The 24,756-nt window shown below is 44.9% G+C and overlaps 1 protein-coding gene across 2 annotated transcripts in view; it reads right to left on the minus strand.

The window, feature by feature from the left end:
• Positions 1-24,756, minus strand: part of ZNF423 (zinc finger protein 423) — a 308,380-nt gene that overhangs the window by 124,001 nt on the left and 159,623 nt on the right. For both annotated transcript variants that reach the window (XM_035120989.3, XM_035120988.3), the window contains exon 4: positions 7,141-10,364. In XM_035120989.3, the coding sequence (XP_034976880.1) occupies positions 7,141-10,364 (3,224 nt within the window). The remainder of the gene's footprint in view (positions 1-7,140; positions 10,365-24,756) is intronic.

Below are 24,756 nucleotides of genomic sequence, written 5' to 3' on the forward strand. Positions count from 1 at the left end.
GGAGGGCCGCAGTTTGGGGATGCCTGTCCTATTCCATGACAAAATTTGTTATGTGTTCACTTCGGCCTTCCCCGAATCCAGATATTGTGGACTCCCAGCTCCCACCAGCCACAGCCAGCATGGTCAATAGGAAAGGACTATGGAAGCTGGTGCCCAAAACATCTGGAGGGCACCAGGTTGCAAAGGGGTTTGTATCCCATTGAAATTAATAGAACTAAGTTAACCACATCCATTAACTTCAATGGCCCATGTTGCAGATCAAGGCTGAATGAGAAAATGGCAACTTGGGCTACACAGTGAATTTAAAAACTGAAGTGGGATTTGAAGAATGGGGGGGTTTTCCAGCTCAAGACATGCAACCTTTTTAAAAACCTTTTCTATTTAAACAAGATTTGGCTGTTGTTTTTCATTATAGAAGTACCTTTCCTCATCTGTCCACCCATAATTATTTCTCAATAGACTCTCCCGGTAACCCATTTTATTTCAGTGTTTACTAGGGCCTTTTGGGGGGGGGGGTTTCCCTCTAAGCCTCGTCTGCAGGATTACAGAAGTGCACTTATTAGCAGAGCATTCCTGGCATCTAGAGGATCTTCTATATTCCGAACGTACCTTTCCCTCTTGAGCTAGAGATATCAATACATCCTGGTGCTTACTGAAACATGTACTCCTGTTGTTTTCAATGTAAACTCAATGTAGCTTCTCTCTGACTATATATTTTTTTTCTAATCCTCTGCTGTTAGGCTCTGGGTAAAAAGGGGGACGGGGAAGCAGGGGGAGAGAGGAAGAAAAATCAATAACGGTCCAGAAAGAAAGAAAAAAAGAGGAACTGGTCAAGAATTATAGAGTAGTAATGTAGTTTGGACAGCTGCAGGCTTCTCAGTTTGTATTACACACATAAGGCAGGCAGCATAAAAACTGCATTTTACCTGTTGTACTACAAATCAACAAGAGATTACAAAACAGAGAACAGCATGTTGTTCAATTTAGTTTGCCTGGCTATATTTGAGACATCTTTTTTTTTTAACAAGCTTCTGAAAGCTATGGTTCTTTGGAAAGGATATGAGCATTCAGGGGCCTTTTCTGTTATCATGAAAGCTTCTAAATCTATGGGGTTACTTGTGATCAATGAGCTTCAGAAATGCAGTGTGTGTGTGTGTGTGTGTGTGTGTGTGTGTGTGTGTGTGTGCACGCACGTGCATATGTGAGAAAGAGGGAAAGCATCAAAATGAAAGAGATAAATAATCTATTGAAATTATCCTAAAAGGGAAAATGTGTTCCTGCCTTAATTGCACACCCCCAGATCTTTTCATCTGGCATTCATTTGCCTTCATCCTGTTAAGTTTAAGTGTTACCAACAATGCGATCCTTTCGCACGCTTACTCAAACATAAGACCGGCTATACTCAATGGAACTTACTCACTGCTAAGTGCTTACAGGATTGTCACCTAAGTCCCACTGAAACCAAAGGAGCAAGATGGGAGGCTGAAGTGAAAACCTCTCCAGAAGATTTCTATTCTATTTTATTCTATTCATTTATCAAAACGTGTATACTGCTTACTAGGTCCAAGACCGCCAAGCAGTTTACAGTAGACAGTCTAAAATATTCATTGAAAATACCCCAAACAAACGAGCAGACATTAAGAACAAATTACATGAGAATATTATTACATGATATTAAATCTTTCAGGCAGGCAAATTTTGATAACTGGGAAAGAGTGCCTTGCCTTTAAAGAGAAGGTAGTCAGAGGTTTGCCTTCTTCCCCCAACAAACAAAAGCCTTTCTGCCACCTGTCCAGCCACCACCTGGTACCTGGGACAGGATGCCCCTGGGAGCAAGATTGCAACATTGCTAAAGCAGCAGCAATGCTTTCTTCTTTCTGCTACTGGTCATTTTAATTGCCTTTGATTCATCGCATAAAACCCCAGTCAGTCATTTCATCTTTAAAAGGCAAGATGCTCCAATGAAAATTCTTAAATTCTGCCCACCCTCATAAAATCCACCTACTTTCATGAAAGAAAAAAATGATCCTACAAAAGTAAGGTCCAATTACTTTCACTGGAACTCATGCGGAGTTGGGAATTTTGTTCAACAGGATATCCAGGTAACAGGAGCTAGGTGAACTCAGCCTATATTGCCTGTTACTTGTAAATAGGGACATCCTGATTGGACAGGACCATAGCTGCCAAGTTTTCCCTATTCAGCATAATGGAAAATCCCTTTAAAAAAGGGATAACTTGGCAGCTATGGACAGGACGTGCACTTCCTGACAGTTATGAAAATGACTTCTTCCAGCAAGCTGGCTTATACCCAAGTCACATCAGTGGACTAAACATCAGAAAAGCTTTCTGACAGTAAGAGCTGTTCAGCAGTGGAGCAGACTCCCAAGAGGTGGTGGACTCTCCTTCTTTGAAGGCTGGATAGCCATCAGCCATGGATGCTTTAGTTGAGATTCCTGCATTGCAAGGGGTTGGACTAAATGACCCTCCAGGCCCCTTCCAACTCTACAATTCTATGATTCTTTGCAAGGGGTGTTTTAAATGTATGGTGTGCGCACAGGAATGGTGAGAAATTTAGACCAGGGGGCATGGACAGGACTGTGAATAGAGTGGGGGCAATATGCCCCCCTGACATTTAAAACTGAAGCCTTCTGAAAAGAAGGGGCATTGCAAAAAGGCAGGGGGCAGAGGCCCCTTGCTGAAATTCAAGTGTTATTGCTAAGGGAGGACTCTACACATGGGCCATGGCTCCTTCCCAGGGAGATGGGTCTTGCTTATGTCCTTTCATATGTCAAGGTTGACAGTCCCTGTGGATATAGGGCAGAACTCAGACCTGGAGCAATTTTAGTTCCAATTGATAAGTCCACAGAGAACACCATGGGGGCAGATAAATAGAGCAAAGGGCACTGTACCTTTGCATCCATCAGCCTGTTCACGGGATAGTTATTGTTAAAAGGAAGGTAGAATGGCGGATCTGAGGCATTAGCATATATGCCAATCGCAGGCTCCTGTGTAAAGTGTAATTTGGTGCAGGCCTGAATTCTGATTTTTCATTATCTTCTACAAAAGAAATCTGCCCTCTTGGGGCAAGATTCAAAGCATTTACTTTGTTGAAGAACTTAAATTCTCTCCTGAGGGAAGAGACGGTATAGAAGCTTTGTTGAAGAGACAGAGTTAAAAGTAGGAGTAAGGAGGACGGCAACCATTTCCATTCACGATAATGGTGAAGGGGGGGAGAGAGTGCTTACAGTGAGAGGTTGGAGCATTTTAGCCTCTGTGTGCACAGCCATACGAAATCAGAATTAGCCTGGCATAAAAGAATAGGGCTGCTCTTCAAGAGGAGCGTGAAACACAATGGAGAAGCAAGGAGGAGAAAGGCGGCGATGGGGCTAATAAGTAGTTTTGGATGATGAACTCTCAAGAGACATCACGCTGAAGGGAGAGGTGTTTCCATTTCGTATTTTATTCTCTGCAGAATTAGATGTATAACACAGCTGGAGGCAGGTCTAGTCACCGATTCGCTTGACCCCAAGGGAGCGAGTATGTAGTTGCAGTGCTAAAGCAGCAAGTGAAACAAAGCAAAGAATCTTTCGCTCGGATTGTTTCAAGCTCCGAGAAATCCTTTGAACCCAACACATTGTCGCAGATCAGCAAGATCTACAAGACAGACTTTTAACAGCTCTATCCCAGCCATGTACAAGACGAGGCTTCATCGGGGCAGAGTGGGGCAGGGCGGGTGGACTTCTGGCTCATGTGGAGTGGGGGAGGAGGACCTTCGAATAGCACCAAGCAATTCGGGGGTTTTATGCGATGAATCAAAGGTAATTAAAAACGTTTGGGAGGGGGGCACTAAGGATGTTATGCGTGCAGCTGCTTTGCCTGTCAACTGAGAAAAAAGTGCCGAGCCTTGCTAGTCCATCCGATTTTATTCAGGACACCCAGAAATGAGCAGCCTTCCAAGCCACAAATAGTAGTTTGAAGAAATTATTTCCAAAGGCCACAAACTGCAGACATGAAAAGCTCTCTCAGAAGGTGCCGAAATAGCCAAGAATCCTATTAGTACAGATGCCAGTGGCAGACTTATCTGCAGAAACTTATGTAAGGAAGCAGCTGCTGGTTTGATCATGAGGTAGTCTGGGAATAGCTGCTACTTAATCAATGTTTTGTGTAAAGGCAACGCGGGGGGGAAAAATCACTTTTTAATACATGCAACATATTGAAGAAAGTTCTTCAAAGATAAAGAGCCTACGTAACTGAACTAAGGACTTTGGGTGTTTTCTCCCCTCTTCCGCTGCCCAAAGCAATGTAGGAGCTTTTGTTGAGGGAGGGGGGCAGAGTTCTTACCCTGGTATGTAATTAAGCTGGAGACAGGCATGATAGAGGGTGCTGACTGCATTTTTTAAAAGCCCTGTGTCCTCTCTTCTTCTCCCCTCTAGAAACATCTCCTACTGCAAAATATAGGACATGGCAGCAGCACTCAGCATGGCTGAGCATCATGCCAGAAGGGCCCATTAGTGCTTGAGGTGAGACCCCCTTGGCTCAGAATCACCCAGCAGGTAAAGCATGGAGCCACCTTTCTGATCTTCCCACAATGCCCCAAACTGGGACTTGGGGCAAGCTATGTTGTTAGAGCGTCAAAAGGGGTGGGTTTTCTGCTGACCACTGTAGTAGAACTGCCTGTGCCAACAGCTGCACCACCACCAGGTCTTCTGGTGTTCCAAGGTGTGCCAAGGTGCAGGGTGCACTGAGTAGCCCTTTGCTGGGAGGGGGATGGAGAGGCACACACCTGAAATGGTTTTGCATGGCATATCCCCTCCTAGTGGTGCAGCAGTAAAACTGCTAGCACATTTGCAAAGCTAAGCAGGGTGAAGCATGGTTTCAAACTGAATGGGAAACCATATGTTGAGATTCCTGCATTGCAGGGGGTTGGACTCAGGGTCCCTTCTATGATTCGATGATCATCATGGTGCACATTCCCTCACCTCCACTGAATTCCACTAGCTTCTATTTGTAGAGGTGGGGAAACAGGCAACAAGGTACCATTGTGATGCGTGTTTTGCAGCTGCTGAAATGACTAGAGAAAAAGATGGTCAATGCTTTCATCCCCCCCCCCCCCCCGCCCCATCAGTCCTTCATAATAGCCTACTTCCACGGCCTAAGGCCAGGAACATTTCAGTCTCCCTTCCTTTAGAGGGCACGGTTGAATGGAGAAAAAGCATAGAAAGCGAACTTCATATGGAGTCAAACCACTGGTCCATCTAACACACTGATAATAATTATAATAATTATAATTATAATTTAATGCTTATTATTTATACCCCACCCATCTGGCTGGGCCTTCCCAGCCACTCTGGGCGGCTTCCAACAGAAATATTAAAATTCAATAATTTATTAAACATTAAAAGCTTCCCTAAACAGGGCTGCCTTCAGATGTCCTCTAAAAGTCTGGTAGTTGATATCTACATTGACTGGGATCTTAGAACCATCTTTTCCAGCCCTACTTGGAGATGGCAAAGGACTGAAACTGGGACCTTCTGCATGCAAAGCATGTGTTCTACCACTGAGCTACAGCACCTTCTTCTGGCATTGAGCTGCCATATAACTCTGTGCAAGGCCCATGCTCAACAGTGACCAACAAAATCCCCTGTCCAATGCCTAAAGAAAGGTTAACAAGTTTTTCTTTTTGAATCATTTCAAATGTTAGAAAAAGTAGCATGGGGATTAATTTCTGCCAGGGGGGCGGGGGGGGAGAGAGATGCACAGCATATATTTTCCACTGTTGGCATTTATAGCCATATCAAGTTGCCATGTCTATGAGCTGGCCTGTGAACGTATGAATGGAGGAAAGCACACTCGTATTAGTCATACATTCCCAGTCCTATGAGGGGTAGGTTGTGGCCCCTTCCAAAAATGCTGTCCACGTCAGACACAACAACTGGGTGGTGTTTTCACTGCCTACTACCTGTGCAAAGCCTACTAGCATGCTCTGGAGTGCTCTAGGAAGCCACCTTGTGTGCCATGATCATGCCTAGCATAGCAAAAGGCCTAGAATCTGTATTTATATATGTGTATAGCATTTATATCTCACCTTTCCTCCAAGAAGAACAAGGCAGCATACAATATATGTCCCCCTCACATTTTAGCCTCACAATAACCCTGAGACAGGTCAGGCTGAGAGTGAATGACTGTCCGAAGGTCACCTGGTGAACCTCATATCCGAATGGAGATTTGAACTCTGGTCTCCCGAGTCTTAGTCTAGCCATGCTCTAGCCATGGCACCACACAGGTTCTCTGTCATCTGAAGTGGCCTCTGAGAGTGGTGTCACTTCACAAGGCTCTGAATCAGACACGTGCAAGGAAGTCTTTTAGGAAGCCATTTCTAGCTGCTATGATCCACACTGGAGTTTGAGCAGAGACAATCAGGTGCATTCTGGCTTTGTGGAGTTGCTCACCTGTGAGGTGCACGTTCCTACTCTTCAGTGTTGGAACACAGACAGAATGGCCGGTATCCAAGCAGTGCCCAATCAATTTTGATATATGAGAGTTTAAGTGAAATGACGAACTTGGAACCCCAATTTATTGATTGATTCTTTTATCTACCTTTCTAACCTGCTCAGGGAAGTAAGGAGCAAGTGTTGGAACTCCATCTAAAATTGCTTTAAAAAGGAACAATGCTTACCATGAGTCTTTTATGGATATGATGCTGCTGCTAGCCTATGACCACAACTGTGCTTGCCACTCTGTGTATGAACCAGTAGCTAAATTAGATAGTTTTGACAGCAGAACCCTATAACTCTGAAGCAAACAACAACAACCAAGAATACAATTTGTTCTAAAAACAATAATGTAATGCTATATTTTTATAGTTGGGGGGAAATCACCTGTACTTTGTAGTTAATTATTGTACAGCAAATGTTTGCTGAGTTCCAACACTCACATGGAGCTCCTGTATAAGCAGAAGTTCCCTTATTCCCTCCTGAGCAAGGGAGAGCCAGACACACACAGAGGGAGTTTTCAATACTAAAGAGAATGGAAGCTTCAAGTGCACATTGGAGCCCTATGTGCAATGTGAATTTCTGAAGTCAATATCTATTCTTCTTACTATTATTCATTATAGTAAAGCTAACCTGTGGCAGTACTTACTCTGGGAACAGGGGATGTCTGGGTACCCTTCTTCTGGCCACTGGTCTCAGGCGTCAGGTCTCGGTGGTCCAACTGAAGGTGGCTTTCTAAGTCTTCGGCACTTTCAAATTTGACACTACACTCCGGGCACCTCAGGCTACCACAAGGTCTTTCGCTAATTTCCGGCGGGGTCATGCCCACGGACTGTCCATTGGTGCTCCTGGTCATGCATCCAGCACACAGGCCATACGGCAGACCGTTAACATCCAGCTTCACCAAGTCTTGCTTGTTCCTGAAGTCCTTCAAGCACAGAGCACACTTGTAGAATTTCTGCAAGGCCTGGCCGTTGGGAGAAGACGCTGCAGAGTTCCCTGCCAATTTTTGCATATGGAACGTTCCGTGGATTTTCAGCTCGAGAGTCGAGGTGACCGTCTGCATGCAGACAACACAGCGGAATCCGGTGAGTGAGTTTCTGAGGTCGGGGTGCATCTGGCAGTGCTCAATGAACTCCTCTTCGCTCTGCAGGGGCATTTTGCAGATCCGGCACGTCCCTGTATCCAAGCTCTTGCTGTGAGTTACTTTGTGCTCCGTCAGGGTCAGGAGGGATGGGAAGCGTTCCCCACAAATGGGGCACATGTAATGCTTTGCTGGGCCTCGGTGGGTCTGCATGTGCTCCCGGAGGCCATTCTCCGAGAAAAAGGTCCTTGAGCAGATGTTGCACTTGTGGCTCCCTTTGATGAACTCTGCTTTCTTCCTGGAACAGTCATCCTCCCCTGGCCTGATATTATGGTCCCTCAGGCGGTGGTTCTGCAAAAGCACCTCCATTGTATAAGCCGCCCCACAGATATCGCAGCCGTACATGGGCTCCGAAGCATCCACATCATCCTCGCTAGCTTCGTGGCTGTTTGAAGTGTCTGGATTTTTCATCAACATGTTCTGGATATCGGCAGGTTCTGCCTTCTTGCTAGCCGGCACAGTGCCATTGGCTGTTCCGTTCTCAGTGCTAGCATCAAAGACACAGTGCTTCTCCCGCAAATGTTTTTCAAGCAAGATGATGGCATGGAAAGCTTTGCTGCAGAACTTGCAGTTGTACTTTTTGCTGTGGGTCGTGATGTGGCACTGCAGCTCCACTTCGGTGCTAAACGTCTCTCCGCAGAAGATGCACTTGTGAGACTTTGCAGGGTTGCCAAGGTGGCTGTGCTTCACGTGGATCTGGAGGTCCACCTCCTTCCGAAAATCCCAGTTGCAGGCTGTACACCGATACATCTTTTTCTCATTGCTGTGCTTCACTGCCAGGTGCACTTGGATAGATACCTTGGAGTCAAAAACCTCTTGGCAAAGGGTGCAGTGATACAACACAAAAGTATGCATGTCCAGCAAATGTTTCTGCAGATCGTCCACCGATGAAAACTGCTTGTCACAGCTCTCGCAGACATAATGAGTTGAGGTTGTCATGTAGTGGACAGTGAGATGCTGCAGGAGAGATTCCTGGGAATCAAAGTCTTCTTTGCACTGAGGGCACGACTGCTTCCTTAACAACAACTCCAAATGCAACTTCAAATGAGTCTGGAAGCTTTCAAAGCTGGAGAACTTCAGCTCGCACTGGTTACATGGGTACTCGCCATTCGAAACTGAATTGACGCTGGCAGAAAGCCGCTGCCTTTTGGGGGAAGACACTTCAACGTCTGAAGAAACTGGACTCTGCTCACCTTTGGACTTTTTGTTGTGTGCCAGTGGAATGTTCTTATGGTTTTCTTTGATGTGTTTCGTTAGCTTGAGAATAGAGCCAAAAATGGGTGAGTTTGTGCAATACGGGCAGGAATATACCTCCATAAAAGACTGTGATGGCTGAACAACAGGGGAATCCAATTTGGAGTTTGCTATGTTGCAGTGAGTTTGCTGGATGTGCTCAGTCAGAGAGGCTTCGGTCAGAAAGCCCATGGAGCACTGGTTGCAAAAGAAGGCATTGTTGCCGTCTTGAGTTGTGGCTCCCGGCCCACAGTGAGCGATACGGATGTGTTCCTGCAGGCTGTTGATGTCCGCAAACATCTCTGGACAATAGTTGCAGTGGAAGGCCGAAATGTTGCTGAACTGCATCATGGGATATGCGTGGTTTTTATGCACCTTCCTCACGTGTTCGTTCAGGTTATACAACGTGGGCATGGATTCAAGGCAAATCTGGCACGTGTGGCTTTGCTGAGGTTTGTCCACATGGATGGTTTTCAGGTGGATCTCCAAGACGGCGAGGCTATTGAAATCGCGCTTGGTGCAGTATGGGCAGCTGTAGGAGACTTTCGACCAGGACTGGCCCTCTTCTCTCTCCAAGGACCTCATCTTCTTTTGCCCTCTCAAGGGTTTCAGAGTCGAGTCGGGAGTGGAGCCCCGCTCCACCGAAGCGCTGGAATCTGGCGTGGCGCTGCTCATGGAGGCCACGCTGCCCAAGACGGGGTCGGGGCTGATGCTGTGGTTGCTGGAATCAGGCTGCCGGTGGCTATCCAAGTGGCAATAGACTTCCTCCACTGAAGAGAACTGCTCTGGGCACATGGGGCACTTGTGTTTCTTGTTGGCGTGGGCTTGGTGGATGTGGGATAGCAGGCAGTTCTCGTCAGCAAACACCTCAGGGCAATGGATGCACTGCAGGTCGGCCTTCTCAGAGAGCTGCGGGTGGCGCGTCATGACGTGCTTCTCCAGCTCCTCGGTCTGGCTGAAGGTCTCCTCGCAGTAGTCGCACATGAAGTCGTCCTTCTTGCCGTCCTTCTCACTTTTGGCCAGGTGCTCCTTGTTCTTCTTGTGGGCCTGCATGTGGCTCTGCAGGGAGCTGGTGGAGGAGAAGCCCCGCTTGCAGACAGTGCACTTGAAGGGCTTGCTGGAGCTGTGTGTCTTCAAGTGGATCTTGAGGTGGTCACTGCGAGAGAAGGCCGCCTCGCACTCGTGGCAGTGGTACTTCTTGTCCCCCGTGTGCAGCTTGATGTGCCGGTCCCTGCTCCTCTTGTGCTTGAAAAGCCGGCTGCAGTAGGTGCATTTGAAAGGTAGCTTGTCGCTGTGGATCTGCTCGTGCCTTTTAAGGTAGCTCAGGCGAATGAAGGACTTATCGCAAAACTGACAGGGATACGGCAGGCCGGTCCCCCCTTCCTCCTCCCCGATGCCGAGATCACACCCATCTCCTATCATCTGAGTGGGTGATGCAACGTCTTTGCTGGAGGGAGATGAAGCCACCCAGGAGAGTTGTGGGTCGTCATCGCCATCTGTAATGGGAAAGCAGAAAGGAGATTAAAAACAATTCCCAGTGCATCTGTGAAAATAGGGACAAAGCCGTTCAACAACACTATGGCCCTTCTGCTACTACAGCGTTTAAAAGAGAGAGGAAGAAAGCAGAAGAGGAAAAGATTCAATTGCAGAACAAAAACAAAACTGAAAGAACCAACGCACACCACAAATGCCTCCTGAATCTTAACAAGATGTTGGAGCAAAAGAGAAAATGCAGATTAAGTCTGCTGCACAAATCTATTCTTTTAAAAGTAAAATAAACAAATATGCCAAATACAGAGCATCCGTTATTAATGTTAAGCCATTTCTCCTTCCTCCACCCCCCTCGCAAGTCCCCCAAGCAGGTTTAACACCTGTCTACTGTATTGCCAAGCAATAAACAGCGAGTCAAGAAAACAAAGCGCAACATGCCTCAGAGCGATACAAACATTTCTAAGAGCTGCTGCGTTAAGTGCTTGTACGTGAGCATTTTTCAACACATACTTGTCGGAACGGTTTTCAAATAATACGGCCTGTGGAAAAAAATCTGTTCCGGCCCTGCCTCAAAATGGGAAAGACTGCACGGGAGCGGTTACAGCCAGAGAATCTCCCTCTCTCAAACACACACACACACACACACACACACACACACACACACACACAGAGAGAGAGAGAGAGAGAGAATCATTCAATAGTATTGTGACATAAACAAGATGGATTTCCCCAAAGCCCACTTGCACCTGAAACAAAACTGAAATCAATGGTCAGAGGCTGGAAAAGGTAAGGTGTCAGGTGGCTTTTAAACCACCAATTAAAACAAAAGGCACACACACCCCTCCTCGCCGGGGCTTGTCAGGCAGGGTGGGCAGCATTCTGCACCGAGCACCCAACTCTAAAGGTGCTTCCATGCAGTCAGAGTCAGCCTGGCTCTGTTGCCGATTTCATGCCATGTGTGTGCCTGCCAACTCTGCAGCAAGGCGGAAGATACTTTGTTGGCAGCAGGGAAGGGAAAGCAGTTCCACGCCGTAGCTCAGAGCCTCTGGGCCTGGCAGTGCCACGGCTTTGGAGGGGGGCACCTCCACCATATTGTGGGGGGGGGAAGAGGTGGGGGTTGAGCTATTGGTTTTGCCAATTTCAGATTTGCAAGAATCTTTTTTCCCTTGCACACGCACACAGTTCAACTCAAAGTGCCAGGAATAAAGGATTGATTTTCTTACACAGCTGCTTTTCCCTACAAATTCATTGCAGCTGTTTTGATCCCTCTTCATTTTCACATCATCCACAAATGCAAACACCGACGGTAACAGCTGCTGGTCCTTCCCCACATCTCTGTGAGCTTCTACTGACAGGCCCCCCCAATTTAGTGCTAACACTCAGCCACTTGTAGTTGACCCCAGTGCTACTGAACTTTTCCAGCCACTTAGTATACTTTGCTTGTTTCCTAGTCCAAAACTTTTTTGGAGAGTTGAACAGAACTCTGCTCTGTCAGTAGCTCCCTTACCTCTACAAGCAGGTTGCCCCTCCTCTACCATACAAAGAGTGCACCAAAGTCCTTTGCAAATGGGTCCAAGGAAGAGTCTGGAAGGACCTGGTGCCACTGCACTGCTGAAGCTAAGCAGGTTTCAACCTGGGCAGCCCTGGGATGGGAAGCTACTAAGGGCATCCCATTAAGAGTGGGTCATAAAAGACAACATTTTAAACGATGAAAAGTAAAAAAAAAAGGTTGTGCCCTCCAACATGGCTACTTAGGCCTCACCAAAAATCCCAGTACCAATAAAAAGGTTTGAGCATGCTAATAATGTCACAGGTGCAAATTTTGAAATAATCTTTGCAGTTTTAAAATAACTACAGTAAAGCTCCCCTTGGTCTGTTATCCAGGTGCTGTGGATGGGCAACTTCAGGGCCCCCCATGCTTCTCTCTCATAAAAGTTTCTAGCCAGTTAAATAAATGAATGAATAAATGCACGTGCAGGGGGCTGGGAAAGGGTTCCCAGAGGGTTCCCTCCTTCCTCTGCAGCCTGTAAAGTACCTACCATGAGTGCAGAAGAGGATCAAAGCACCCACCTGTGATTCGATGCCCATACACAAAATCCCTTATCACCAGCATCTACCAGGCTACTGTTGAAATGCATTGCTGATAATATACATTTCATATGAATATATCTCAGACAGCTCGTATGCTTAATTATCCAAGGACCCTTTCTGTTCTGTGCATCCCCTTCAGATATTTACTAATATATGTTTACTCTGGATTTCTTGTTAATCTAATCACATTCAGTATGACAGGGAGGCCTGCCAGCTACTGCCCTTGTCTGGCATCTTTGGTCTTTTCTGAAGATTAAGGCCTAGCCCTATTACCTAAACCTTGGGCTTGCACTTAACGTTAGTCTAATCTTTTTCCAACTTTATTACAAAAAAATTATTGTTGCATTTTAGTCCACTCCACCTCCTTTTCATTTGATTCCTTTTTACCGCCAGTACCTATTGTAAACTGCTTTGGGCATAGCTCCATCAGAAAGCTGTATAACGTGGTTTGGCTTGGTTTGTTTGTTTGTTTGTTTGTTTGTTTGTTTGTTTTTTATGAAGCAAATGAAGAATGTGGTGTGCTCTCTCTCACACACACACGGCATAGAAAGATCTGGTAAGTGTTCAATAGAAAATATATTTTTAAATTATTTTTTACTTTTTACTTTTGAAATTCATTCCCTACCCCCACCCCCACCCTCAGCTTATGATCATACCTTGTGCAGATGAGAAATTAAACCTAACTCTGCAGATTGTAAATCAACGGCACTCCCCATAATGAGCAAGCTTTAAGCCTTGCCCTGGACAGTCTCTGTCTCGCTCTCACGCCAGCTACAATCACAGGGGGCCTTTCTCACCAAGCAAGAAAGGGGGAGGCTGCCTCTCCCCCCCCCCAAAGGACTTGAATTAATGGGCTCTTCTGACTGGAAGGATTCAGCTGGCTGCTTGCTCCCTGGATTACATTCAGCAGGGAAGGACCAGCAAACCACTGCACACACTAATTCCCAGCTCATGCCAGCTGGGCTCCTCAAGGGGGATGCAGGCAAAGAGGGGGAGAGGGGACCAGGGAGGCACAAGGGGGCTTTTAAACTAGGGCAACAAATGGCGAGTTGGCTCTCAATGTGTTTCCATATTTTTAAAATATTACACCACCGTAATATTATTAGAACAACAGGAGTCAATCGAGCCATCACTTAAAAATACAAGAACTGCAAGAACTGAGGGCTGTACATTTGCAAAACACTTTAAAATGCCTTGCTCTTAAAACACAGTGATTGCTTTAAAGTAGCCCTGACTCTGCCGGAGCAATTTTATGCACGTTTACTCAGAAATAAGTCCTATGGGGTTCACTCCCAGGAAAGTGTGCCAAGGACTGCGACCTGCAAGGAGCTGGCCACTGAGGAAACGAAATCTTGGGAGAGTTGGGGTTCAGGCACCATGGCTCAGAGCCAACACAGGTGGCTAGCAAAGCAACAGAATCTTCTGACATTGTTGTGTTCTTTTAGGAATTACTCAGGAATAGAATGGCCTCCAATCCAGTCTTTAAATGAATAAGAGCCCAGTATAAAAATTTGGTCCCCTTGCATTCCATCTGCACCATGTTTCCAGTCAAGACCAGCTGTTTGCAATGCTTTCAGACTTGGACCCACCTTTAACACCAACCTTCAACTACAGAACCCACTATTAATTTCTTTCTCCTCCTGCTGTATCCTTAAAGAAAAACCTAAACAAGGAAAGTAAGAAGAATGGCAGTGTACAATCTGCTTTATGTTTCTTAAGAGTCTCCAACCACCCAGTTGAATATCAGTGATCTAGAACAGCCTGTTGTCTTCCAGAATTTAACATCCACTATCCCTGACTATTGGCCATGTTGTATCGGGAGGTTTTTAATGTTTGATTATGTTTTTATATGGGTGTTGTATTACTATTAATCATTAATATTGATAATAGTGCTAATAGGAGTACCTATTATAGGTATTTCTATACCCTCCTTCAAATAAAATAGCCAGGGAGGTTTACATTTAAAAAAATACAAGATACACTGAAGAGTACAAAATATTGAACAAAGCAGTAAAGACAAAAAGCAAAAGACATTTTGAAAACAGCGTTCAAGCTACTAATAAGCTTGTGGAAATAAAGAGGTCTTTGCCTAACACCCAAACACCGCAATGCACCAGGTGAGCCTGTCTAGAAAGAGAATCAGTGTACCGCGATCAAGGCGCCCCTGTTCCCGGTAGCCACCCACCATACCTAAGAAGGTGTAAATACCTGACACATGGACCATAAAGAAGGCTGATCGCCAAAGAATTGATGCTTTTGGATTATGGTGCTGGAGGAGACTCTTGAGATTCCCATGGATGCAAGAAGATCAAACCTATCCATTCTGAAGGAAATCAGCCCTGAATGCTCACTGGAAGGACAGATCCTGAAGCTGAGGCTCCAATACTTTGGGCACCTTGTGAGAAGAGAAGACTCCCTGGAAAAGACCCTGATGCTGGGAAAGATTGAGGAGACGAGGAGAAGGGGACGACAGAGGACAAGATGGTTGGACAGTGTTCTCGAAGCTACCAACATGAGTCTGACCAAACTGCAGGAGGCAGTGGAGACAGGAGTGCCTGGCGTGCTCTGGTCCATGGGGTCACGAAGAGTCGGACATGACTAAATGACTAAACAACAACAAGCGCACATGGAAACAAGCAGCCCTTGGTCCTCAGCCATGGATGGCTTTAAAATAGGGGTAGGGTACCATTTTCCTGCCAATGGAAAAACTCCCTTTGGAGTCGCACACTAGGGTGGGTGGGTAGGGCCAGATTTCCAATGGAAAGGTCCAGACAAATGTGAGTCGGCCCACAGTCCAGAAGGCCACATGCAACCCTTTAGTCACAGATTCTCAGCCATGGCTTTTAAAGGTCAACAACAGCACTTTGACTTAGGAGTGAGATATGTATTAAAGAGCGTTGTAGCTGGCCTAGTATATTGCAAGGAGGGACATGAGAAAAGCCTTGCTGGATCAGAACAAAACCCCATCTTGTTCTTCACTAACCTATTCTCACAGTGCCAACCAGATGCCTATAGGAAGTGCAACAATGCCTCTCACCACTTATGAATCCTGGTAACTGGTACCGAGGTAGACCATAGCCAGTGATAACCTTATCCTCCATTAATTGGTCTGATCCTCTTTTAAAGTCACCCAAGTTTGTTGGTGGCCATCACAACATATTGTGGGAGTGAGTTCCACAGTTTAACACTGCACTGCATGAAGAAGTACTTCCTTTTGTCTGTCCTGAATCTTCCAACATTCAGATTCATTGGGTGGTTCCCAGTTCTGGTATAGGGAGAAAAAATTCTCTCTATCCACTTTCCCCACACCATGCACTAGTAAGAGTGATACTGTTAAATTCAGATGAGGTTTCTTTTCCAATGGAATAATGATTCCACATTAATGCAATCAAAGGAATGAAGCAGGATGGGGGGGGGGTCACTTCTCCAAAAGGAGATTAAAGTCATTAAAAGTGGCTAATCCTGCAGAGTGGGACTATTTGAAAACAGAGGAACCATGTGATTGGTGGAAGGCCTTTGTCATCAACCACAGGCTAGCATCAGCAAGTATGAAAAAGGGGAATGAAATTCAATAAAGGTTTAATTAGGAGGGTGGGTGAAGAACACTAAGCAGGTTTGTGAATGCAAACCTTCTTGAGGATAGATGCACGGGTCACGGAGCTTCCACGAAGGAACTCGATAATCAATCACTAAACAGAGCAGTCATTTAGCAACTTAACGCTCAGTGCATTTTACATGCCTGCGTGCATTCATCTTCATCACTGAGGAACTAATTCCAGAAGGGATGAATCCCATAAATGCATTTCTTCATCTAATAAGAGCAATTTGGCCCAAATTGTCATATAAATTACATATGTGCAACATTTATCTTTCAGATTAACGTTGACTCTGAACAAAAACCTATGCAGGAACCAATGAGGACCATGCACCGAATATGACATGGTTGCTAAGACTTTTTGGTTGTTTGAGACGGTTGGCTGTCCTGTTTTTGCTACCCAAATATTGGGTCAAATGGGAAAATCTAATTGCTGTCTTTGCCACAGTTCAGCTCAGCTTTGCTTGGTTTATGCTGGAGCTGTCCATTTGTGTTATTTAAGGGCTTGTTTTGTAATTTTTGCATATTGTAATATTCTATTTCCTTTTATATGTTTTTATTTCATTGCTCCCTACTCTCAACTGAAATATTCAGTGGAGAGTGAGGGTTATAAATACTTAGTTAATTAATGCACTTACCACCACCACCCAGGAGAGTGGGCAGCAGTGTAATTTTCCAAAGCAATGCAGGCTTCAGCCAGATTTAGAGAATTGTAGCCCTTACCTCACTTAGGACCTTTGTGCAACCAGCATTTTCAGTGGATCAAATTCTTTCTTTGATTAAGCTCAGGGCCGTCTTAAGCGTATCTGGCGCCCTGGAGCCATGGTGCGAAGATCCCTCCGGCACCACCACCCCGCCCCGTTTTGCAGCGCGGCTGTCTGGTGGGCGCCGCGCACAGTGCGGCAGCCCCCCTGGCGGCCCAGCGCATTGCGCCACCCAGCCTTGCCTTAGAGCTGGCCCTGCTTCAGCCTTTGCTGAAGGCTGTGCAGACTTTACCAGGTTCTCTACCTAGAGCTGTAGTGCCAACAGGGAAAGGGAGTTCCCCTTCAGGGATGTTTAGTTATCACTTGACAGTAAAGGTATTTTAATGGCTCTAATGGGACGCAGGTGGCGCTGTGGTCTAAACCACAGAGTCTAGGGCTTGCCAATCTGAAGGTCGGTGGTTCGAATCCCCACAACGAGGTGAGCTCCCATTGTTCGGTCCCAGTCCTAGCAGTTCAAAAGCACATCAAAGTGCAAGTACTGCAGCGGGAAGGTAAACGGCGTTTCCGTGCGCTGCTCTGGTTTCACCAGAAGCAGCTTAGTCAGGCTGGCCACATGACCCGGAAGCTGTACTCCGGCTCCCTCGGCCAATAAAGCGAGATGAACGCCGCAACCCCAGAGTTGTCCGTGACTAGACCTAACGGTCAGGGGTCCCTTTACCTAATGGTTTTACAGGTGACCAGGCAGAATAACTTCTATAACACTGGACAAGAGTTTGAATGTTTCAAGCCACAGATATCCCACAGCTGACTGAATTCAAATATACAGATACGCAAGCTAAATGGAAAAGCAACATATTATTATTATTATTATTTGCAAGACTGGGGAGGAAGAAGGAAAGGCAATGTTACCAGTGGTTCAACCCAACTTTGGATTGTGTTACAAGGACTCTCTGATTAAAATCAAATGCACTGCTGGGTAAACCTTCGCACCACATAAGGTGTCTGATGACACCACTCTGCCAAGTGTGAATTAATGCAAATCACGTTTGCAGAAACCAAATGTTTAGGTTTCCATGTTTTAAATTAAGTGTAACACTGATGTGTTTTCTGTTTACTTTTTAAAATAAATTTGCATTGTCTATTCATGCTTCCCCTTCCAACTTTAGATTTACAGTATTGTGATTACTCAGTGATCTGGGACTTGAAACAACTTGATTAAGAGACTAAGTCTTTAACTATCAACATTGGGTGGGTGAGGGAGTCTGGCAGTGCGAGTGGCTCTGCATGTTACCCCCAGATTCAGAGGCAATGTGCCTATGAGAATGCCAGTTCCTGGGGAGCCACGACAAGGGGAGAATTATTGCTGTGCTTCCTGGGGGCATATGGTTGTCCCTTTATGTGGAAGACCAAGATGAACCTTTGATTTATTTGATCAAAAGATCTCAGGGCGGTCCACTTGCATCAGTTTCAGACATCATGGCATACCTCCACATCCATGTTGAGAAAATGTCATGTCTGACAGATATAAATGGGAGGGAGCATAATTTGGTAACTTTGCATGCAGAAGCTCCCAAATTCACTCCCAGGCAACTCCAGGAGACAAGTTTAGGTTATGTTTCTTAAATCTGTATATCACTTCCCACTTAAAACTTTCAAAGCAGTTTACAAGCAAATAAAACACACAGTAATAAAATTACTGAAACGGACTTTACAATGTTGCATTCTTATTTTTATTATTTACACTTTCTGCACTCAAGCCTCTCAAAACAATTTACACAGTAAAAATAAAATAACAACAGAAGCCAATGACATAACTAACTGCCCTCCCAGTTTAAAACCATAAGCCTGGGTAAATCAGAAAGCTTTTGTTTGGTGCCTAAAAATGTGGTAGTGATGGCAGCAGGAGTGCTTCCCTGGGGAGAGCATTCCACAATTGGGGAGGCCCCACTGAAAATGTATAAACTAATGTCACCATCCTCTGCACCTCCCTAGGAGAAGGTACACAAAGAAGGGCCTCAGATGATGAACACAGTATCTGGGTTGATTAAAGCGGGGAGAGATAATATCTGCCCAAATGTCTTTTGTCTAGCGTCAAAATGATGACAACGTTGGCACCAGGCAGATCCAGTAGGAGGAGGATCCAGTGGCAGGCCTTAAGACCATGTAGAGCGTCTGCAAATCAGTACAGACAACACGGGGCTAGATAGACCAAATAGCCTGAACTCCTTATGTTCCGAAGTCATACCTTTAGTAATTTATTTCACTATATTACTCATCCTCTCCTGTGGACTATTAAGAGGCTTTAAACACACGACACCACACACACAGGAAAGGGCCAGACTGACAGTTCCTTCGTCTGCAGACCAGATTTCCTGGTTACTTTTGACACCGCAACTATATCTTATTAAGAGTGAGTGGAAAAAATGACAGCTACTCATAGGAAACAATGTAGAAATCCAGGATTTTATCACTGCAGCAATTTGGCAGCAAGGTTCCACTTCCAACCTCGCCAAGTACAAGCAAAAACAGAAGTTCATGCTCTTTGAAACTCAGGTCTTGAGTAAAGAGGAAAATGTGGAATCTCTGAAAATGATTCCTCCTCTAGTAGAGGAGAGATAGATTGGGACTAGGTGGACATTCCATATCCATATTGTGTGCAACAGAGGGGTTGAAGCTGAGAGTTACCCACAACAGCCCTTCAATACAGTCCATGTGTGTAATATTCTCTCTACTGCAGGCTTTTTTTGGGGGGGGGGAGGGAAGATTAGTGTCTTACTGATAGCTCTGGAAGGTAACATAAATGCAATCCACACTTCAAAATCCCAGCATTGCAGATTGGAAAGTGGGCAAGATAGTGGTTAACAACATTCCCTGTGATGCTGCACACTAGAAATATCCCCACATGTTAATTAGTAAACCTGACATTTTTGAGTAACCAAGTTGTTATAAGTCATTCACCCTAAACTCCCTCCTTCCTAAGCTTGCAGCACATGTAACTACGGTACCCTGCTTTGGAACATAGGAATCTTTGTTAGTAACATAGGAATCATTGTTAGTAACTTGGCACAAATGATTCACTGAATTCACTGAATGCCAATGTGGATGGACAATATGGTGTCCTGTAAACAAGGCATGGAAGTCACAGGGATAGGAAAGCTGCCTAGTCCCAAGCTAGACCTTTGGTCCAGCCAGCTCATTGTCTACAACCAGCATTGTCTGCACTGACCAGCAGCAGCTCTCCAGGGCTTCAGACAGAAACCTGTCCCACCCCTACTTAGAAATGGAAGACATTGTATCTGGGTCCTTGTGCCTGTAAATCTGTATGTAAATTCAATGGATAGAGTAATAATGTAATTGACTAAAACTCATATGGGTAATTGTTCAAAATTTCTTTAATTTGTTTGCCATCCTATTTTTTTACCTACCAGCAACACAGTAATGCTGCAACCAGATTAAATGACTTTTGATTGATTAATCATATGCATTTTAGCCAATTAAATTATCACTCTATCCATTGAATTTGTGTCTGTTAAAGAGAAACAGGAGGATACCTCTTTAACAATATCAATTGCCATCTGCAGTTTTAAGCTTTTGTATTTAAAAAAATAAAGAAAGGAAAATAAATCTACCACTTGAGTAATCAGGGATAGATCTGTAGTCAATTAAAAGGTTTATTTTATGTATTTATTCTGTGCAGTTTATTCTCTGCATTTAAAAGAACTTATATGCCGCCTGTTCCAAGGCAGCCTGAACAGGGTGGTTTGTTTGCTTTTTTAAAAGCCTGATGGTTCCGGTTAGCATACAAATAAAATATACATTGCATTGCACACAAGCTTCCCCAGGGCGTGAATCCATTGAACTCAGCAGGGCTGATTTCTGAGTAATGCGCAAGATTCTGTAGTTAATCAATTAATCTAACCGATAAATTGATTACATTTCGCAGCCCTGATACAGATATAAATATAAAAGTTAAGTCACAATCTGTGTGCAATTATCCTGCAAAAATCAATCTTATTTAGCAAGCATCACACTGCAATAAAATGACTCAGAGAGGGGTGGAGGAGAAAAGTTTTATGTTAGATCTAGGAATAAACTAAATGCTTTCAGGGTTGAATCACTGTTTTCATGCACTCCCTTTGGAACAGCAGCAGACACTATATTCTGCTGTGCATCGTGGACTTGGGACTGCAAACAGCTGCACCCTAATTACATGTAAAGTGTACCAAAACATTCCTTTTATCACAGACTGTAAATCTGTTAGCATCTGTCTCTCCTTTGTTTCTTCCACAAGATACAAGCTTGTTTCTACATTTTTCTCACCTGTAGCGGTGATTAAAATTCATTATAAATGAAAGGAGTGAACACTAAAACAAGTTCCTCTGTGTACAGTTCTAAACTCAAATTAGAAACAGCTGTTTGCTAATTCATGCAGTGATGTTTTGTCGTGTTCTGTGAATCAATAATAACTCAGCCAATTTCGATGGAATTCTTTTAGGCTTATCTACGTATTATTGCTGTTGTTATTGTTATTGTTATTGTTATTGTCGTTGTTGTTGTTATTATTATTATTCCTCACCCATTTCCTCCACTAACACACATGTGAGCAACTCTGTGATCCTTTCTTTGCTTGTTTTTCTTCCTTTCATTTTGCAAAAGGGTCGGCAACTCAGCCTCTACGCCTGCCAGCATGTTGGTAGAAAACAGTGTGCCGCTCAATGGCATCACCGAAAAACACGGAACTTCTCACAAATATTTAGGTGCTAACCTTGTGCCCATCACTGGGATAGGCAGGGGTGGCGGAGTGGACAGAGGACCAAGCTGTTTCTGAGGGTGGAGCACTTTGCATAGACACACATGGAGCCAAAGCAAACCCCTCTACGTGGACTCTTGCGCTAGCAGACAGGTCAGTTCTTAATGTTGTGCAACAGAGGAATCCAGAGGAACAGTTGCACTAGTGGAAACTCAAAATGTAACAGATTGTGCAATATATTGTGCAACAAGTTAACAGCATCAATAACATTCTGCTGGTGCGACAATGTAGCTAAATGTAGCTAAATGACTTTATTAAGCACTACTTTGGATACAGAACATACTGTGATATCCCCTGGGAACTCCTCAGTGCCCAGGGGAGGGCAGGAGGGTGGTTTTGCTCCCACATGCCAGGGCTTTCCACCTCCTATGCATGAGCTGAATGGAACTTTCTTGGGATATGAAAAGGGTACCCCCGCAAACCCAACTACAAGAAGATTCAGCTTCTTGAACTAGGGGAGGATAGGATACACTACAACACTTTCTTATCGGTTGCACTTGTGATATTATTACATTTCTATGCCACCTTTATTTTCCAAGGATATCAAGGTGGTGTACATAGTTCTCCTTCTCCCCATTTCATCCTCACAACAACCCTGTGAGCTAAGAGATGGTGACTGACCCAAGTTCACCCAGTAAACTTCATGGCTGAATGGGGGTTTGAACCCTGGTCCAACACTCTAGCCATTACACTACACTGGCCACACGTTGAGTTCCTAGTGGTTTCTCATCCAAGGGTCTGCCTAGCTTCATCAATGGATGCTGCATGCCACATGCTCCCAGACCATTTGGTAGGGCACAGCTAGCCACATCTTAATGAGGCGCATTGTCAGCCATGCGCAGTACCCCTTGTGGGCATTGTTACCTCTTGATTGATCCCAGCATGCTTACCACTGCTACTAAAACTTTCATTTGTTGCCAAGTATATGCTAACTGCTGTAGTTAGTATCATTTTTAATTAAGTACAAGTAATTAAAAAAACCTGACTATCTTACATTAACCATTAAGACACTCCAACACAGCCAATTCTGCATCATGTGCATTTTGCACTTAGTGGTGCATCGGGGTTGTAAGGTGATCAAATGCACTCTGGCATAATCAAAGGAAGCTTATCATCCTGTGTCTCTCACTTTACCATTTGCTTGTCCTGCACTGGGAGGTTGCTGAATGGGTGCATATGATTTAACCTACAAAACACAGAAATTATAGCTGAATATTCTAGCTGCCGTGCTGACCACACAATCTAAGCTTTTCCTGAACTCATCGCCAGCGTTGTTGACCTGCAGAAATTAGGTGCACAGTACAATCCCATCAGTCCCACACCCCAATTGCCCTTTGCAGATATACCCTAAGAAATGTACTGGGTTGCCTGATGTCAAGGTCCCCCGACCAAAGAAATACACGCAAGAGATAGATAACACAGCCATTTCTGCAGCTCTGGAAACCTACACACATCAGTCTAGCATCTTCAACTATTCCCAGGTCTGCACTCTATGGAGCAGTTGCAGCAACAGGGGACCATTTCCTCTCCATCAGTTTATTTGCATTCCCCTGACAGGCTGCGCACACGAACCCACAGACTATGCCTACATAAAACCTTCCTCCGTTCATCCTTTTTCAATCCACTCCTGGTTCTGGGAGAGAGTGGTGCATAAGAGAGTGAGGAAGCACCTGGCCCTCACTTGCCTTCCTCATCTTCTTCCAACCCATCCTGTGCTCCACCTTGCATCTCTGAAGCTTCCCCTGCCTCCAACCCTTGCATCCTAGCCAGTATAGGTCCCCGTCTTCTGAGTCAGACTCCAGCTCCTCTCCCTCTGGAGTACATTCATCAGTATCCTTCAAGTCCTCGACATCTAATCACAGGTGCAGTTTGTGAGTTTGGACCTGTTGCACCAAAAACCAGGTGAAGTCATGCCAAGGTAACATTTTGGTTCACTGTTTTGATCCAAAATGGTGCCAGGCATACAAACATTAATAAAGACACACACACCCCTTTCTCACACACACACATGCACACCTTGAGAACCCTGATGCTAAGTTTGACGACAATCTCTCGAGAGGTGGCCAAGCCAAAGTCACGTTTGGGTCCACCATCATGATTCAAAATAGTGTCTGGTGTCCAAATGACAGTGAAGTCTTCCGCTCCCACCTCAGAAATTCTCACGCCAAATTTAGCAACAATATATTGAGAGGCAGCCAAACCTATGCCCTAAAAGGGGCAAAGTACTGCCAAAGTGATGTTTTGAGTCACCATCTTGATTCCACCTTGGGAACCTTCATGTCAAGTTTGGTGGTGGTATCCCAAGAGGCATCCAAACACATAGAGAACAAACAAACAAACCACTTTCAAAAATATTGCCTTGCATGTACTGTATATACCACCTAATCCAGTCTGGGGTTGGGATGGGAATATGAACTTTAAAGGAAAATAGCTTAAATTCCTCCTCTTATTAACCCGGGACAGAGAGAGCAGGCTCTGAGGTGGGGGAGAGCATAGAATAGATTATGGTATGTCCTGAAAGGTGAAAGCAGGAACTGCCTGCTTGCTTGGGAAAGCTTTACGCTCCTGATGTATGGATCTGTTACCTGCTTCTTTAGGAAAGAGAATCTGTCACTTTTAATGAGAGATTGATTTTTTAAAAAATAAAAAAAGCCACCAAAAGCAAACAAACAGAAATCCCTGGCACCTGTTAAAAGACCTCCTTTCTTCTTGAATCAGCACTCAGCTTGCAAGAGGTGTGTACTATCAGATGCCTTTCATGTATAAGCAGCAATGACCTGACGCCTGTGATCTGAAGACTCATCTTGCATCGCACAACAAAACACTTTGTAGAAAAAAACAAGTTCCTTCTTCCAACAGATCTCTGGCCTTTTCTCTCCTTTTGTTTTTGACAGGAGGAACCAATAATACATCACAAAGGCTCCTCTGACAGGAATTTTATCCTTCTTCTTCTTCTTCTTCTTCTTTCCAAAGGTGGATGAGCTCAAGTGACAAGTACAATCTTTCTTCTGATGACACTGCATCCTCATTATAATACCAGTGAAGTCTGTGCAACAATCATTCCCAGCTGAATCAGGCTTATTCGGAGCCTTTTTCATGGTCCCTACAAGGGAGGTACCATTTGGCTCAATGGACTGCATGGCAGATGATGAAGCAGGGGTCCAGGGCCCTGCTCACATCTTGTCTGGGGTAATTTA

This window comes from Zootoca vivipara, chromosome 6 (genome assembly GCF_965207765.1).
Source record: "Zootoca vivipara chromosome 6, rZooViv2.hap1.1, whole genome shotgun sequence".
Classification (NCBI taxonomy): Eukaryota; Metazoa; Chordata; class Lepidosauria; order Squamata; family Lacertidae; genus Zootoca; species Zootoca vivipara.